General features: G+C 47.0%; 1 protein-coding gene across 3 annotated transcripts in view; it reads left to right on the top strand.

The window, feature by feature from the left end:
* The first annotated feature begins 805 nt into the window (after positions 1-805).
* Positions 806-14586, top strand: part of MATN2 (matrilin 2) — a 144500-nt gene continuing 130719 nt past the window's right edge. For all 3 annotated transcript variants that reach the window (XM_021712129.1, XM_008057660.2, XM_008057661.2), the window contains exon 1: positions 806-1121. In XM_021712129.1, coding sequence (XP_021567804.1) covers positions 878-1121 — 244 coding nt within the window. In that variant the 5' untranslated portion in view covers positions 806-877. The remainder of the gene's footprint in view (positions 1122-14586) is intronic.

Genomic DNA, 14586 nt, shown 5'->3' with positions numbered 1-14586 from the left:
GTGTACCATAAAACCCAGCTTTGCTTTTTTTTTTTTTTTTTGTAGAGATGAGGTTTTGCTATGTTATATGTTGTTCAGGCTGGTCTTGTACTCTTGGGCTCAAGCAGCCCTGCTGCCTTGGCTTCCCAAAGTGTTGGGATTACCCGTGTGAGCCACTGTGTGTGGGAGGCAGGGCTCGATAGCTCAGCCTGTAATCCCAGCACTTTGGGATGTTGAGTGGATTGCCTGAGCCCGTGGGTTCAAGACCAGCCTGGGCAACTTGGCAAGACCTCATCTCTACAATAAATCAAAAAGTAGCCGGGCATGGAAACGCAGTTCTGGCTACTTGGAAGGCTGAGGTGGAAGGATTGCCGGAGCCCAGCAAGCAGACACTGGGGTGGTCGTGAGTGTGCCACTGCACTCCAGCCTGGGTGACAGAGTGAGACTCCAACTAAAAAAAAAAAAAAATGTATATGGGAGACAGGGAAGCTGGGAGACTGGGAGGCAGGAAAGGGAAGTTGGCTATATGATGCTGCCTTATGTCAGTTAGACATTAAATTTGGGGAAATTGATATGTATCAATGTCTGTCATCTGCTATTATTAGACTGAAAGAATATTGCCACTTGAAATTCTCAGACATCATTTTTTTCTTGTTTAAATCCAAGATATAAAATGTGACTATGGATAATTGGTAATACACTTCACTGATAAGAAACATCAGGATAGATTTTTCTCAAGTTTTCCATTGAATCTTTTAGTAATGAAAAATTCCAACTATGCATGCCTTGCTTGGAGTATCCAAGAAGAGCCTACCAACAAGGTTATTTAACCTCTTAAGGGCCAAACACACAAATGGCATTTTAAGTACAAGTGGCCTGTTTGAACCCTGAAAGGGTGATGGGTCTGCAGTCCCCAAAGTTCAGGGAGACCCAGAAATCTCACCATGCCCCTTCTTGTGTTGTGTTTGTGACAGCCTCTCTCCTCTTCCTCGTCTTGAAGATGGAAAAGATGCTTGTGGGCTGCTTGCTGCTGATCCTCGGACAGATCCTCGTCCTCCCTGCTGAGGCCTGGGAACGGGTTCGTGCCAGGGCCAACTCTAGAGACAGACACACTCGGACCCACCCGCAGACAGCCCTGCTGGGTGAGTGATGGGTCCCACCTACAGAAGCCGGCAGGCGGGTTTGGCGAGGGGAGGGCTTGGGACAGGGGACTGGCATCCCTGGGGGAAGCTGTCCTAACCCTGGGCCCTCGAATCTCATTGGCAATGAGTGCACGTGGAGTTGAGGATCTGGTTGCACAGGGGTTTTCAAAACAAAATGAAACCTCTTCTGTTTTGAAGGCTTTGGTTCCATCTGGGGTTCATGACTTTTCTCCACTGTGCAAAGCAGAGTTTCTCATCTGCAAAGGCCCTCATTGGACTTCTCTGGGTAAAGGTGTTTTGATGATTTTTTATTGGCTTTGCCCTGCTAGATCTGTTAACAATGTTTCCCTGCATGGTGACAGGGAAGAGGAGGCACAGAAGAGAGGTGGGGACCTTTCAGGCTGAGTCAAGATATCAGGAATGGAAAGCGTCAGGGGCCTATTCCAGTCCGATGAACATGGTTTCTTCAGGCAAATTTTTCCTTTTGAAAATAATTCTGAGACAGAGGAAATGTCATGAGAACCTACGAATACAGGCAAAGCAGCTGGGTCTAAACAAGGGCTTTGATGAGCCTGGCGTGTGGACATGTTAGGAAGGTTGGTCAGTGGAAAGAGAATGGGTTTTGGCATGGATCTGGGTTCGAGTCCCACCTCTTCTACTTGTATGTGTACACTTAGGTGATGTAATCTCTCTGAGGTTCAATTTCCTCATCTATAAAATGGGAATGTTCATGCCAACGTTGGGATATTATTGTGAGGACTAAATGTAAGTTGAATATATGTAAATTGTAGGTCGGTAGTAAGTGAAGCTTTACCACTGCTATCATTCTGTGATATTCTCTGAAACTATATTTTACCTTTATATCATGTTTGCCAGCTGTTAGAACCTTCCCCCCATGAAGGCTACTGAGAGACCTGCCCAGTCACCTGCCAGCCTCAGCATCCACAATTACAATCAGGGACCAAAGGAATTTGAAGAGCCCTGTTTTGAGATGTCAGAATCTTTACGGATAATGACTAAATGATGACCCAGTGATATTGGGTCTTCCATGGTTTCAGGTTCCTGACAGTCCGTTTCCATAGTGATGTAACCATGTGAAAAGGACTGGGAGATGTTTAGTGTGTTCATTAGAGGGTTTTTTAAAACAAATGTCAAGATGATAAATATATCTATATATAGAACTGAAAATGCCTGGTTTCTGGATCACCAGCAGTGATTGCACAGTTGTGTTTTTTTTTTGTTTTTTTCTTTGAGTCAGGGTTTCATTCTGTCACCCAGGCTGGAGTTTAGTGGCACAATCACGGCTCTCCGCAGCCTCAACCTTTTGGGCTCAGGTGAGCCTTCTGTGTCAGCCTCCTGAGTAGCTGGGACCACAGGTGTGCACCATGACACCTGGCTAAGTTTTTTTATTTTTTGTAGTGATCTCACTATGTTGCCCAGGCTGGTCTTGAACTTCTGGGCTCAAGCGATCCTCCTGTCCCAGCTTCCCTAAGTGCTGATGTTACAGGTGTGACCACCATGCCCAGCCCACAGTTGGGTTTTTTGATGGAGCTGGTCTCAGGATGAGCTACCCCATACTTAACTGGAAAATCATACTTCTCTTGGCTCCAAATCTCTCTCCTCTCTCCTCTCTCTCTCTCTCTCTCTCTCTCTCTCTCTCTCTCTCTCTCTCTCTGTCATACACACACACACACACACACACACACACACACACACACACACACCACGTACCTGACCTTACTGCCCCTAAGGTCAGGCTCTGAAGTGGTAGAAGCTCAATCTGCCAAAGGCATCAAGCTGGCATCCAACATTGATTCCTTTTTCTCATTTTGCTAGAGAATGTGTTAGGAACAAAAAAGATGGAACATGCCTGTCTCCCCTACCCCAGGACTGGAAGTGGGCATGCATGTTTCTACTCCACCAGCCGTGCGGTGGCCCCTCCCAGATGTTCTGGAGGCTGCTTGGTTTGTGAACATGCTTGAGTGAGGCAGACACTCAAGGAAGACACGTGAGGAAGGCAAACACTACAACTTTGGCCTGGATTCTCAAGTGTAGTCTGCTTTTGGTCTTACCTTGACAGGGAGCAAAGACGGAAAAGCATGTTCATGGGTAGTTCTTGTTTGACCATGTGACTTTCTCTTCATTTTTACAATATGGTTTTCTTTTTTGTTTTTTTACGTTAGAGTCTCACTCTGTCACCCAGGCTGGAGTGCAGTGGCATGCTCACAGCTATTGCAGCCTTGACCTGCTGGGCTCAGGTGATCCTTCTGCCTCAGCCTTCCAAGTAACTGGGACTACAGGTTTGTGTCACCACACCTGGCTAACTTTTTATTTATTGTAGAGACAAGGTCTTGTCAAGTTGCCCAGGTTGGTCTCTAATTCTTGGGTTCAGGCAATCCTCTCACCTTGGCCTACCAAAGTGTTGGGATTACAATCATGAGCCACCGTGTCTGGTGGTGTCTTGTGTTTTATGTGTGTTTTCTCTCTTGGCTTTTCGGCATTTTTGTTAAGAACATTGCCCAGTCCACGTTTCACTTTTTCTGTGGCAAACCATTTTGGCTGCATTTATGGCATCCACAAGCCTGTTGTGTTTTACTGGTTATTTTCTTGCAAGCATGTGTCTGAAAGGTTAACAGAGCAGAAACCGCAGAATTACTTCATAGGTTAAATTTTTGTTTGCATCTTATGTTTTCTTGAAATGTTTATATTTTATGTCTAAATTCAGGTCAGCATCTCAATAACAACTTGAGTCAGTTAAAAAAGATAATGCGTGTATTCATCTACCCATCTTGTGAATATCAGTGGGCCACTTACTTGGCAGCCTGTGATGTTGTCCACATGGGCTTATCTCTTACCTCATTCATTTTATCTGGAATTTCTACTCTGTGCCAGACGCTGGTGGGGGCAGAGGAGGGTAGTGTTGAAGATGAATAGGCACCAGCAGAAGGTGCATAGAGTAATGGAAGAGACAGATATGTGAAAAGATCACTAATATAGGCCACGTGTGGTGGCTCATACTTGGCATAATCCCAGCATTTTGGGAGGCTGAGGCAAAGAGGATTGCTTGAGCCCAGGTGTTTGAGAGCAGCCTAGACAACATAGCAAGACCTCATCTCTACAAAAAATTAGCCAGGTGAGGCGGCATCCACCTGTAGTCCCAGCTACCCAGGAGACTGAGGTAGAAGGATTGCCTGAGTCCAGGAGGTCGAGGCTGCGATAAGCCATGATTGTGCCACTGCATTTCAGCCTGGGCAACAGAGCAAGACCCCAAGTCAGAAAAAAAAATTGCTACTTTGGTAGAATCAGTGTGTAATAGTAGTGACATAGCTAAGTTACAGTTCAACTCTGCCGGCTGAGTGAGCTTGGTGTAAGACAGTGGTTCTCAAGTCTTTTGGTCACAGGACCCCTCCTTTTATACTCAAACATTCTTAAGGACCCCCAAAGAGCTTTACTCTATGTGGGTTAGATCCTTTGATATTTACTAGATCAGAAGTTAAAGTGGAGAACTTTTTAAAGAAATCAATCAATGACTAAGTTCAGTAGTAAACCCAGCACTTGTTAACAAACTATATGTATAAAAAACTACAATTCCTAAATAATAAAATTGGTGAGAAGAGTGATGTTGCTTTACATTTTTGCAATTCTGCTTAATGTCTGGCTTAACAGAAGACAACTGGACTCTCAGTTCTCATTCAGTCTGTCACAAAATGTTGTTTTGATTAAATTACGTAAAAATATTGCCTCATACAGATATGTAGTTGGAAAAAGGAAAAGTATTTTAATCATCTTTTCATATAACTGTGGATATTTTTCTTTGATACTTTAATACCTCACCAAAATTTGACAAAAACTTGGTAGTTTTTAAAAGTCTAGTTGCAATATGGAATCTAAAACCATCCAAGTCAACTTTTTATACATTCATGGGAGATGAGAGTATAAAAGGCAAACACTAGTGTTATTAAGAAAAGAGTCCTGAGCTCATGTATCCCTGAAAGTATTCCCCAAACCACACCTTGAAAATGGCTGGTTTGGCCAGGTTTGGTGGCTCAGCCTATAATCCCAGCACTTTGGGAGGCCGAGGTAAGTGAATTGCCTGAGTCCGCGGGTTCGAGACCCGCCTGGGCAACTTGGCGAGCCCTCATCTCCACAATAAATCAAAAAAATTAGCCGGGCATAGTAGCGTGCACCTGTAGTTCCAGCTACTTGGAAGGCTGAGGCGGAAGGATCGCTGGAGCCCAGCAGGTCGAGGCTGCAGTGGCCGGGAGTGGCCACTGCACTCCAGTCTGGGTGACAGAGTAAGACTCTCATTCAAAAAAAAGAAAATGGCTGGTTTAAGGGACTTGCTCACAGTGAAGGTCATGATCATGCAGAACCCCACGGGATGAGTGAGCAGCAGAGGAGTGAGGACGGAGTGAGGTGGGACTTGGACGTGGCACTGGTGGTATGAGCTGGAGATAAACCAGGAAGAGATGGATACCCATCATCTAGGACCTTGTGGGCTCCAATGACAAGTTGGAGCTTCATTTTGCAAGGGTGGGAGCTCATGCCGGACTTTTTTTTTTTTTTTACTCAGAGTCTCACTCTGTCACCCAGGCTGGAGTGCAGTGGCACACTCATGGCCACCGCAGCCTCAACCTGCTGGGTTCAGGTGATCCTTCCACCTCAGCCTTCCAGGTAGCTGGAACCACAGGCACACGCCACCACACCTGGCTAATTTTAATTTATTGTAGATATGAGGTCTCTCCATGTTACGCAGGCTGGTCTCAAACCCCTGGGTTCAGGCAATCCTCTTGCCTCCACCTCCCAAAGTGCTGGGATTACAGGTGTGATTACAGGTGTGAGCCTACTTAAAGTTCTCCCAGATTCATGGAGGACTTTAAGCAGGCAACATTGGGGGTCACTTTGACTTTGTACCCACTGGACTCTCTGGACAGACGTGATCTTCCTGGGTTGTGGCGAAGAGCAGGGATCTAACTAGTAATCTACCTAGCGGTCTGCAACCCTGAGCCAGAGCTTCCAGGCCAACAGGAGAATGAATGAGCATGTGCTCCAGTCCAAAGCCCTTCAAGGTGATGACATGAGCAGGGAGAGTCTGAGCAGAGGGCTGTGCTGTGCCCAGAACCTTTCAGATTCTCCCCCTTGGCCCATCCTTTATCAGTGGCACCCATCCCCTTCCAAACTGCTCCCTTGGCCCTCCTCAAGAGGGTGCTAACTGGGAGATAGTTTGCCCACCCTTAGTTACTGCCTGCTTTATTTGTGCACATTTTTTGTCTTAGTTACATCATTGTCCTATGGGCTGGATGTGTCTCCAGGGCAACCAGTGGGGCATAGCAACCTTTCAGAAACCTTAGCCCTCCTTGCCCAAGCTCCCATGATATTTATTCTTGACTCCCTACTGGAATTGTCTCTTTTTTTTCCATTTTAATTTTTATAGATTTAGGGATTTTTGTTACATGGAATATTGCATAGTGGTGAAGTTTGGGCTTTTGGTATAACAACCACCCAAATAGTGTACATTGTACCCGATAGGTAATTCCTCGTCCCTCATTCCCTTCCCACCCTCCCACCTTTTAGGGCTCCCAGCATCTATTATATCCATCTTTATGTCCATGAGCACCCATTGTTCAGCTCCCACATATAAGTGAGAATATGCAGTATTTGATTTTCTGTTTCTGAGTTATTTCACTTAGGATGATGGCCTCCAGTTCCATCCATGTTGCTGCAAAAGCCGGATTTGATTCTTTTTTTTTTTGTGGCTGCACAGCATTTCATGGTGCGTGCGTGTGTGTGTGTGTGTGTGTGTGTGTGTGTGTGTGTGTGTGTGTGTGTTTGTATGAGGGTGGGTCCCTTGTCGTACAGGCTTCCCCTGGTAGGAAAGTATTCTAGGAACCCATTGGCATCAGTGTACCATCAGTTGTTGTGAGAGATTGCATTGTGGAAGAAACATCCTGAGTTGCGGCAAACAGGTGACTGGTTCTTCCACCATAACAATGCACCTGTTCACATTGCGCTGAGTGTTCAGCAGTTTTTGACCAAAATGACTTTACTCCCACACCTCACCATCCTTCATTTTTGGTGGACCCCCAAAATGAAATTTATTTATAAGAAAATTATGTATTCTTACATGTTTAAACTTCAGTCACCTTAAAAGTACTCTCTGTTTGATGCAATACACCTATCAAGATGCTTTTTCCACTGCTCAAAACAGTTTTTGAACGCATCAAGTTGGTGTTTTTCAGTACTTCTGCTGTTTTTTGTTTCACCTCTTCCACGTCAGCAAAACGTTTCCCTTTGAGGACTTTTTTCATCTGGGGAAACATAAAACAGCCACTAGGGGCAAGATCGGGTGAATAGGGAGGGGTCATGCTGTTTTAGTCAAAAACTGCTGAACATAATGCGGTCTGGGCAGGTGTGTTGTCATAGTGAAGAACCAATAACCCCTTCTGCTACAACTCAGGATGTTTCTCCTACAAGGCAGCTTCTCACAGCAATGTTACCTGGGCCACTGATGCTGATGGGTCCTAGAACACTTACCTAGTGGGAGAAGTCTGTATTACAAGGTGCCTGCCTCCAAAGATAAATTCTGGGTTTTTTGGGGTCTCCCTCGTGTGTGTGTGTGTGTGTGTGTGTGTGTGTGTGTGTGTGTGTGTGTTCTATTTTTAGTTCTTGGGGAAATCTCCATACTGTTTTCTGGAGAGGTTGTACTAATTTATGTTCCCACTTACAGGGTATAAACGTTCCCTTTCTCCATATCCTCACCAACATCTGTTGTTTTTTGACTTTTTTTTTTGAGTTGGAGTCTCACTCGGTTGTCCAGACTGGAGTGCAGTGGCCGCTCCTGGCCACTGCAGCCTCGACCTGCTGGGCTCCGGCGATCCTTCCGCCTCAGCCTTCCGAGTAGCCGGAATTACAGGCATGCACCACCACGCCCGGCTGATTTTTTGATTTACTGTAGAGATGAGGTCTCGCTGCCCAGGCGGGTCTCGAACCCGCGGGCTCAGGCAATCCACTCACCTCAACCTCCCAAAGGCGCGGGATTACAGGCTGAGCCACCGAGCCCGGCTTGACTTTTTAATAATAGCCATTCTGACAGGTGTAAGATGATACCTCACTGTAGTTTTAATTTGGCTAGTCTCTTTTACAAGGTCTTGTTGACATATGCATGCTTTTCTAAATTTACCAACCTAGCTCATTTTATTTCTAACTAACCTTGAGACCATTTTCTTTCCCTATTATAGATTTCTCCTGGGATCAACACTACTCCCTCAGAATTTACCTTTGTGTTTTAAGAAAGCATTTTGTGGCAATATGGCAGTAGGTTCTAGAAGCAGGAGTCTCACTCCATGGCCCAGTCTGGAGCGTAGTGGCATGCTCACAGCCACCCAAGCATGGACCTGCTGGGCTCCAGTGATCTTTCTGCCTCAACTTTCCAAGTAGCTGGAACCACAGGTGTGGGCTACCACGCCTGGCTAATTTTTGATTTATTGCAGAAACAAGGTCTCGCCAAGTTGCCCAGGCTATTCTCGAACCCGTGGGCTCAGGCAACCCTTCGCCGCGGTCTCCCAAAGTGCTGGGATTACAGGCTGAGCCCTTCACCTCAGTCTCCCAAAGTGCTGGGATTACAGGCTGAGTCCTTCCCTGAGCTTTGTTCATCTTCTTCCTTCCACCTGGAACGTCTTTCCTCTGTCAAGACACATTCTCAGCCTCCTCCCTCTCCTAGTCAGGCAAGACTCTCCCTCAATGGGCCACACATATTGTAGGGTCTCTGCCAAGGTGCCTACCCTGTCTACCTTACGTTCCAGGGGTAATAGTGGAACCTACCGCAGAGGGATTCACATTTTAGTTATTTCTGTACTTGTCTCATTTTTGCCGCTAGACTAAATCCCTCGAAGACAGAGACTGCATATTTTTCATTTCTTGTGGCACCTATAGAGGGAACTCTCATTTACTGAGCCCCAGCTATGAGTAGGGACATGCTATCTCACTTAATCCATGGGCCAAAAAAAAAAGAAAAACCAGTACAAGGTGATTGTTGGTATATCCCATTTCAGACAAGGAGCTGAGGCTCAGCAAGGTTAAGCGAGTGTGTGTGTGTGTGTGTGTGTGTGTGTGTGTGTGTGTGTGTGTGTGTGTGTTTTGAGGTAAGTTCTCTTTCTGTCTCTCGGGCTGGAGTGCAGTGGCATGATCACAGTGTACCGCAGCCTCGACTTCCTGGGCTCAGGTGATCCTCCTGCCTCAGCCTCCCGAGTAGCTGGAACTACAGGCATGTGCCACTAGACCTGGTTATCTTTTTAATTTTTGTAGAGATGAGATCTTGCTATGTTGCCTAGGCTGGTCTCAAACTCCTGGGCCCAAGCAATCCTCCCACCTCGGCCTGCAGATGTGTTGGGATTTCAGGCATGAGCCACTGTGCCTGGCGAGGGAAAAGTTTGGGACAGAAGGGTGGGTGGTAGAATCAGGCCATGGAGCATGGCTGGGTTTTGTGTCTCAGAAGCTCCCGGAAGTCTTGTTAAAACCCAGATTCCTGGGCCCTGTGCCCAAAGTGTCTAATTGGGCAGGTCAGGGAGGGACCTGAGAAGCTGCATTTCTGGAGACCTCAGTTTGAGAATCACTGCCGAAGAGAAATCTGCACGCTGGTGTGGGAATGGGCAGGAGGGGAAGATCTTAGGAGGAGCTGATGTGTGTGTGAGCCAGAAAGACAATTCAAGATGAGTAACATCTGCAGCGAAGATTGCAGCTGCTGAGAATAAACTAACGTCTGGGCCCACCCCTTCTGAACTTAGAAAATAAGCTGCTAGTGTTTTCCTAGCCCAGAGGGAGTTGGCAAGAGGTGGGCCTCAAGCCCATAGGAGCTAGCCTCTTTCAGCACAGCAGTTAGCAACCCCCATCTAAAGAGCCAAGGAGCCGGCATGTGTCTTTATCATCAGAACTGATTATACAGATGAAGATTGATGAACAGAGCTTATCACGTTGTTTTAAATATAGCAAGGCATTTGAAAGAATAAAACCCTTTGAAGTAAGCCCCCTCCATTAGCACTCAGCTGCCCTGCGTCCTCGGCAGCACAGTGACAGTTGTAAATGTGGACCCCATGGAGGGACTGTCATGGCCGCCGTGCGCACAGATGTGCTGTTCCCCATTAAATGCATCCTTCGTGCCTACACTCTGCTTAATGTAGAAACCAACCTCTCTGTTATCAATCATTTTTTTATAAACTGTAGGAATTCTTCATTCCTATCTTGTGATTAATGCTGGGAGAACCCCCAAAAAAGCACATTATCTGACTTCCAATAAGCCACAAAGTTGAAAGCTTTTTTAGCCAATAAAGAAGTAACTTGATTTTTTTTTTCTCCTACAGATCCTTTCTCCCCTTCTTTTCTATATTAAACTCTTTTTTTTTTTTTTTTTTGCATCACGGTCTCACTCTGTTGCCTAGGCTGAAGGGCAGTGACATGATCATGGCTCACTGCAATCTTGACCTCCTGGTCTCAGGCGAGTCTTCTTCCTCAGTCTTCACAGTAGTTGGTACTACAGGTGTGCACCACCATGCCCAGCTAATTTTTAAGAATTTTTTTGTAGCCATGGGGTCTTACTATGTTGCCTAGTCTGGTCTTGAACTTCTGGCCTCAAGCAATTCTCCCACCTCAGCCTCCCAAAGTTCTGGGATTACAGGCTACAGGCATGAGGTCTCTCTTTATCCCCTTCTTTTTCTTTCTTTTCTTTTTTTTAGAGTCGGAGTCTCACTCTGTCACCCAGGCTGGAGTACTGGAGTGCAGTGGCACGCTCCCGGCCACTGCAGCCTCAACCTGCTGGGCTCCGGCGATCCTTCCGCCTCAGCTTTCCAAGTAGCTGGAACTACAGGCGTGCGCTACCACGCCTGGATAATTTTTGATTGATTGTGGAGAGGGACTCGCCCAGTTGCCCAGGTGGGTCTCAAACCTGCTGCCTAAGGCAATCTACTCGCTTCAGACTCCCAGAATGCTCGAATTACAGACTGAGCCATATCCTCTTCTTTTCTTGTTGCCTTCCTTTATCTCTCCTTCTCAAAACTCTCCCTCCCTTCCTCATTCCCTTCTTTAATTCCAGGATATTCTAGCCTCAGCTTGCCCATCTATTCTGCACCTGCAGTGCATGCATGTGTGTGGGGACAGACACGAGGGTTTAAACTCCTCAGTGGGTGACATAGCCACCATTCTCTGTTGGCCGTGCTCTTGGGAGATGAGGCATACAGCCTTAGCCCTTGGAAGCCACTCATGTCCCTGGTCTTCCCAACGGATGGTAATAATGATAATGACAGTGATGGCCTGTGTGCCAGGCACTGGGCTAGGCAGTTCACACTTCACTTCACCTGGTATCATTTATACCCATTTTACAGATGAAGAAACTGAGGCTTAGAGAAGTTAAATGTCTCATACAAGATTGTACAACTACTGAGCAACTGGAGGTAGAATTTGAGAAGCTAACTTGCTATGTCTTCTGCACACACGCTTTTCTACAACCCCACTCCCTCTGTTTTATCCAACTGAATTGGACTCATCTTTTGGGTCTCAGTGGAAGTGTTTCAGATCTTTGAGGTTGGGATTTTATACCACCGCTGTGCATTCCCACAGCATGCCGTATGTCCTCATCACTGTGCTTGGCTGGCGCGGCGATTGTCTACGTGGTTCACGTTGTCTTGGCAGTGCTTAGCAAGGGGCCTGGAACCCAGCAGGCCTTCCATAAATACCCACAGAAGGAGTAAATGAGCTGACAAATGAACAAAGAGGAAAGTGTCTAGAGAGCAGCCACCAGGCTGATGAAGGTTTCCAAAGCCAGAGCATGTGGAAAATTGTTGACAGAACCGAGGGTATTTAGCTCATAAAATAGGAGAGGTGGGGGCTCTCTGAATGCTGTGTTGTGGAACCATTTAGGTTCCTTATTAAGACCTCAAAGAAGAGTGCAGATCCAAACACCTGTACTTTCAAGGAACCGGATTTCTCTGCCATATGAAACGTTGTAGCCACTGGGTCAGCCCACAAAGGAAACAAATTGCTGGTGCCTGGGGGATATTGAACACCTTGTATGTAGAGGGTTAAAATAAACCTCAGATCTGCAAATCCTGATGTTTCAGGATTCTATGGCGGTGCCTACAAAATTAGGAAATGGCTCAGTGGTGGTGCATGCGTGTAGTTCCAAAGCTTGAGCCCAGGAGTTTGAGATTAGCCTGGGCAATATAGCAAGACCAAAACTCCATCTTAAAAAAAAAGAATTGGAATTAAGAAATGACCTTTGTTTGTTTGTTTTGAATTGGAGTCTCACTCTGTCACACAGGCTGGAGTGTAGTGGCATGATCACGACAATCATGGCTCACAGCCTCGACCTCCTGGGCTCAGGTGATCCTTCCACCTCAGCCTCCCAAGTAGCTGGGACTGCAGATGTATGCCACCATGCCCAGCTAAATCATGTGCTTTTTGTAGAGATGGGGTCTCACTATATTGCCCCGGCTGGTCCTGCCTCGGCCTCCCAAAATTTGGGGATTGCTACAGGTGTGAACTACTGCACTCTGCTAAGATGTGAGTTGTATATTTATTTCTTAAGGCCCCCATACAGTGTGCCACAGACTGGGGGGTTAAACAACAGAAATATATCGCCTCATGATTCTGGGGGCTAGAAGTCTGAGATGAAGGTGTCGGCATGGCTGGTTTCTCCTGAGGCCTCGCTCCTTTGCTTGTAGATGGCCGTCTTCTCCCTGTGTCTTCATGTGGTCTCTCTCCTCTGTGCCTGTGTGTGTCTAGATTTTGTCTTTTTGTAAGGACACCAGTTACATTGAATTGGGGCCCACCCTAGTGACCTCAACTTAACTTCGTCACCTTTTCCAACTCTAAATACAGTTAATTACTTTCTGCAGTACTGACAGTTAGAACTTCCACATATGACTTTGGGACTTGGGGGGCACAATTCAGCCCCAACAAGTTGCTTTGCTGTTCGCTTTCCCAGTTTGTGGAGACGTAGCCATGTGTCTTCTGACATGTTCCTAAACAATCTCTTTTCCCTTGCTAATTCACTTTGTATTCCACCATCAGGGAGATAGAATGGTTACTGACAAACACGGGGGAAGCCCATACCAAAGCCTTCAGGGCGTGTTAACTTACGGCTTTATCATCCCAGGCTTCAGGGGTGTGATGGTGGTTCCAGCAAGCGTGGCAGGTTGTGCAGCCAACATCCTGGGGCTGCAGAGGGGGAACGAGTGCCATCGAGCCAGCATGTGAAACTAAGTCCAAGGAAGGCTTCTCAAAGGCCAAGAATTAGAACCACTCACTCTGTCTTCCTTCAGTGGATCCAGGGGAGGCTGATTTATAGGGAGAGATGAAAGCAGGGCAATGTGTGTCTCTTGGCAGCTGGAAAGACAGTGGGGCCAGGAAGGGAGGCAGAGGCTGTCATAAGCCCACAGTCCGCCAAGGCGTAAGAATGTCAAAGAAGCTGCCCATCCAGATGTACCAAGAGTTGAGGCCTGGGAAGGGTCTGGGGCAGAAAGAACACGAGCGTGCCCTCTGACAACTGAGCTCAGGGCTGGGGTGGCCTTGGGATGACATGCCCCACGGGGCATTGCAGCGTGAGAAGGCCTGGGGGATGAGCTCTGGAGCCCCTTGAAGTCCGTGGGACGGTGAAGCCAACGGCGGAAGAATCCAGTCCAAAGGGGCTTGGACCTGGCTGCTTTCCATCCCCTGCTCCTCAGCCCCCAGCCTTGATCCCGGGGCTCCTGCATTCCAGCCCAATCGATCCATTAGTTGAATAAATGCGTACTGAGAACCCCCTTATTCCAAGGGCCGTACTAGGCCCAACGAAAGCAAAAGGACCCTTAAGTCCTTGGGATGGGTCGGTGGGGTCACCTGGGAGGTGTCCCCTCTTCCTAGAGGTACTTTTCATCTGTATGCATCCAGATACCAGTGTCCCAGGGACTGTCCAGCGTGATTGTCCCTCCCTCTAAAGGAAGCAGGCTTCTCCATGTTTCTTCTCTTCTCCATGTTTCATTTGTCACCAAAATGAAGTGGACTAGGAAAACCATCCATTTCTATTTATTTACTTATTATTTTTGAGACAGGGTCTCATTCTGTTGCTCAGGTTGGAGTCCAGTGGCACAATTATGGGTCACTGCAGCCTCGACTTCCTGGGCACAAGTGATCCTTCTGCTTCAGCCTCCCAAGTAGCTGGGACTACAGGCATGCACCATCATGCCCGGCTAATTTTTGGATTTATTGTACAGACAAGGTCTCGTCATGTTGTCCAGGTTTGAACTCGTAGGCTCAAGCAATCCTCCCTCCTCGGCCTCCCAAAGTGCTGGAATGACAGGCATGAATCCTTGTGCACAGCCCTTGCTGTTTATTTATTTATTTATTATTATTATTTTTTGAGTTGGAATCTCACTCCGTCGCCCAGGCTGGAGTGCAGTGGCATGCTCACGGCCACTGCAGCCTCGACCTGCTGGGC

The sequence above is a fragment of the Carlito syrichta genome, unplaced genomic scaffold (genome assembly GCF_000164805.1).
Source record: "Carlito syrichta isolate Samal-C Ts95f unplaced genomic scaffold, Tarsius_syrichta-2.0.1 Scaffold303102, whole genome shotgun sequence".
Lineage (NCBI taxonomy): Eukaryota > Metazoa > Chordata > Mammalia > Primates > Tarsiidae > Carlito > Carlito syrichta.
This window is presented reverse-complemented; position numbering and strand designations above follow the sequence as displayed.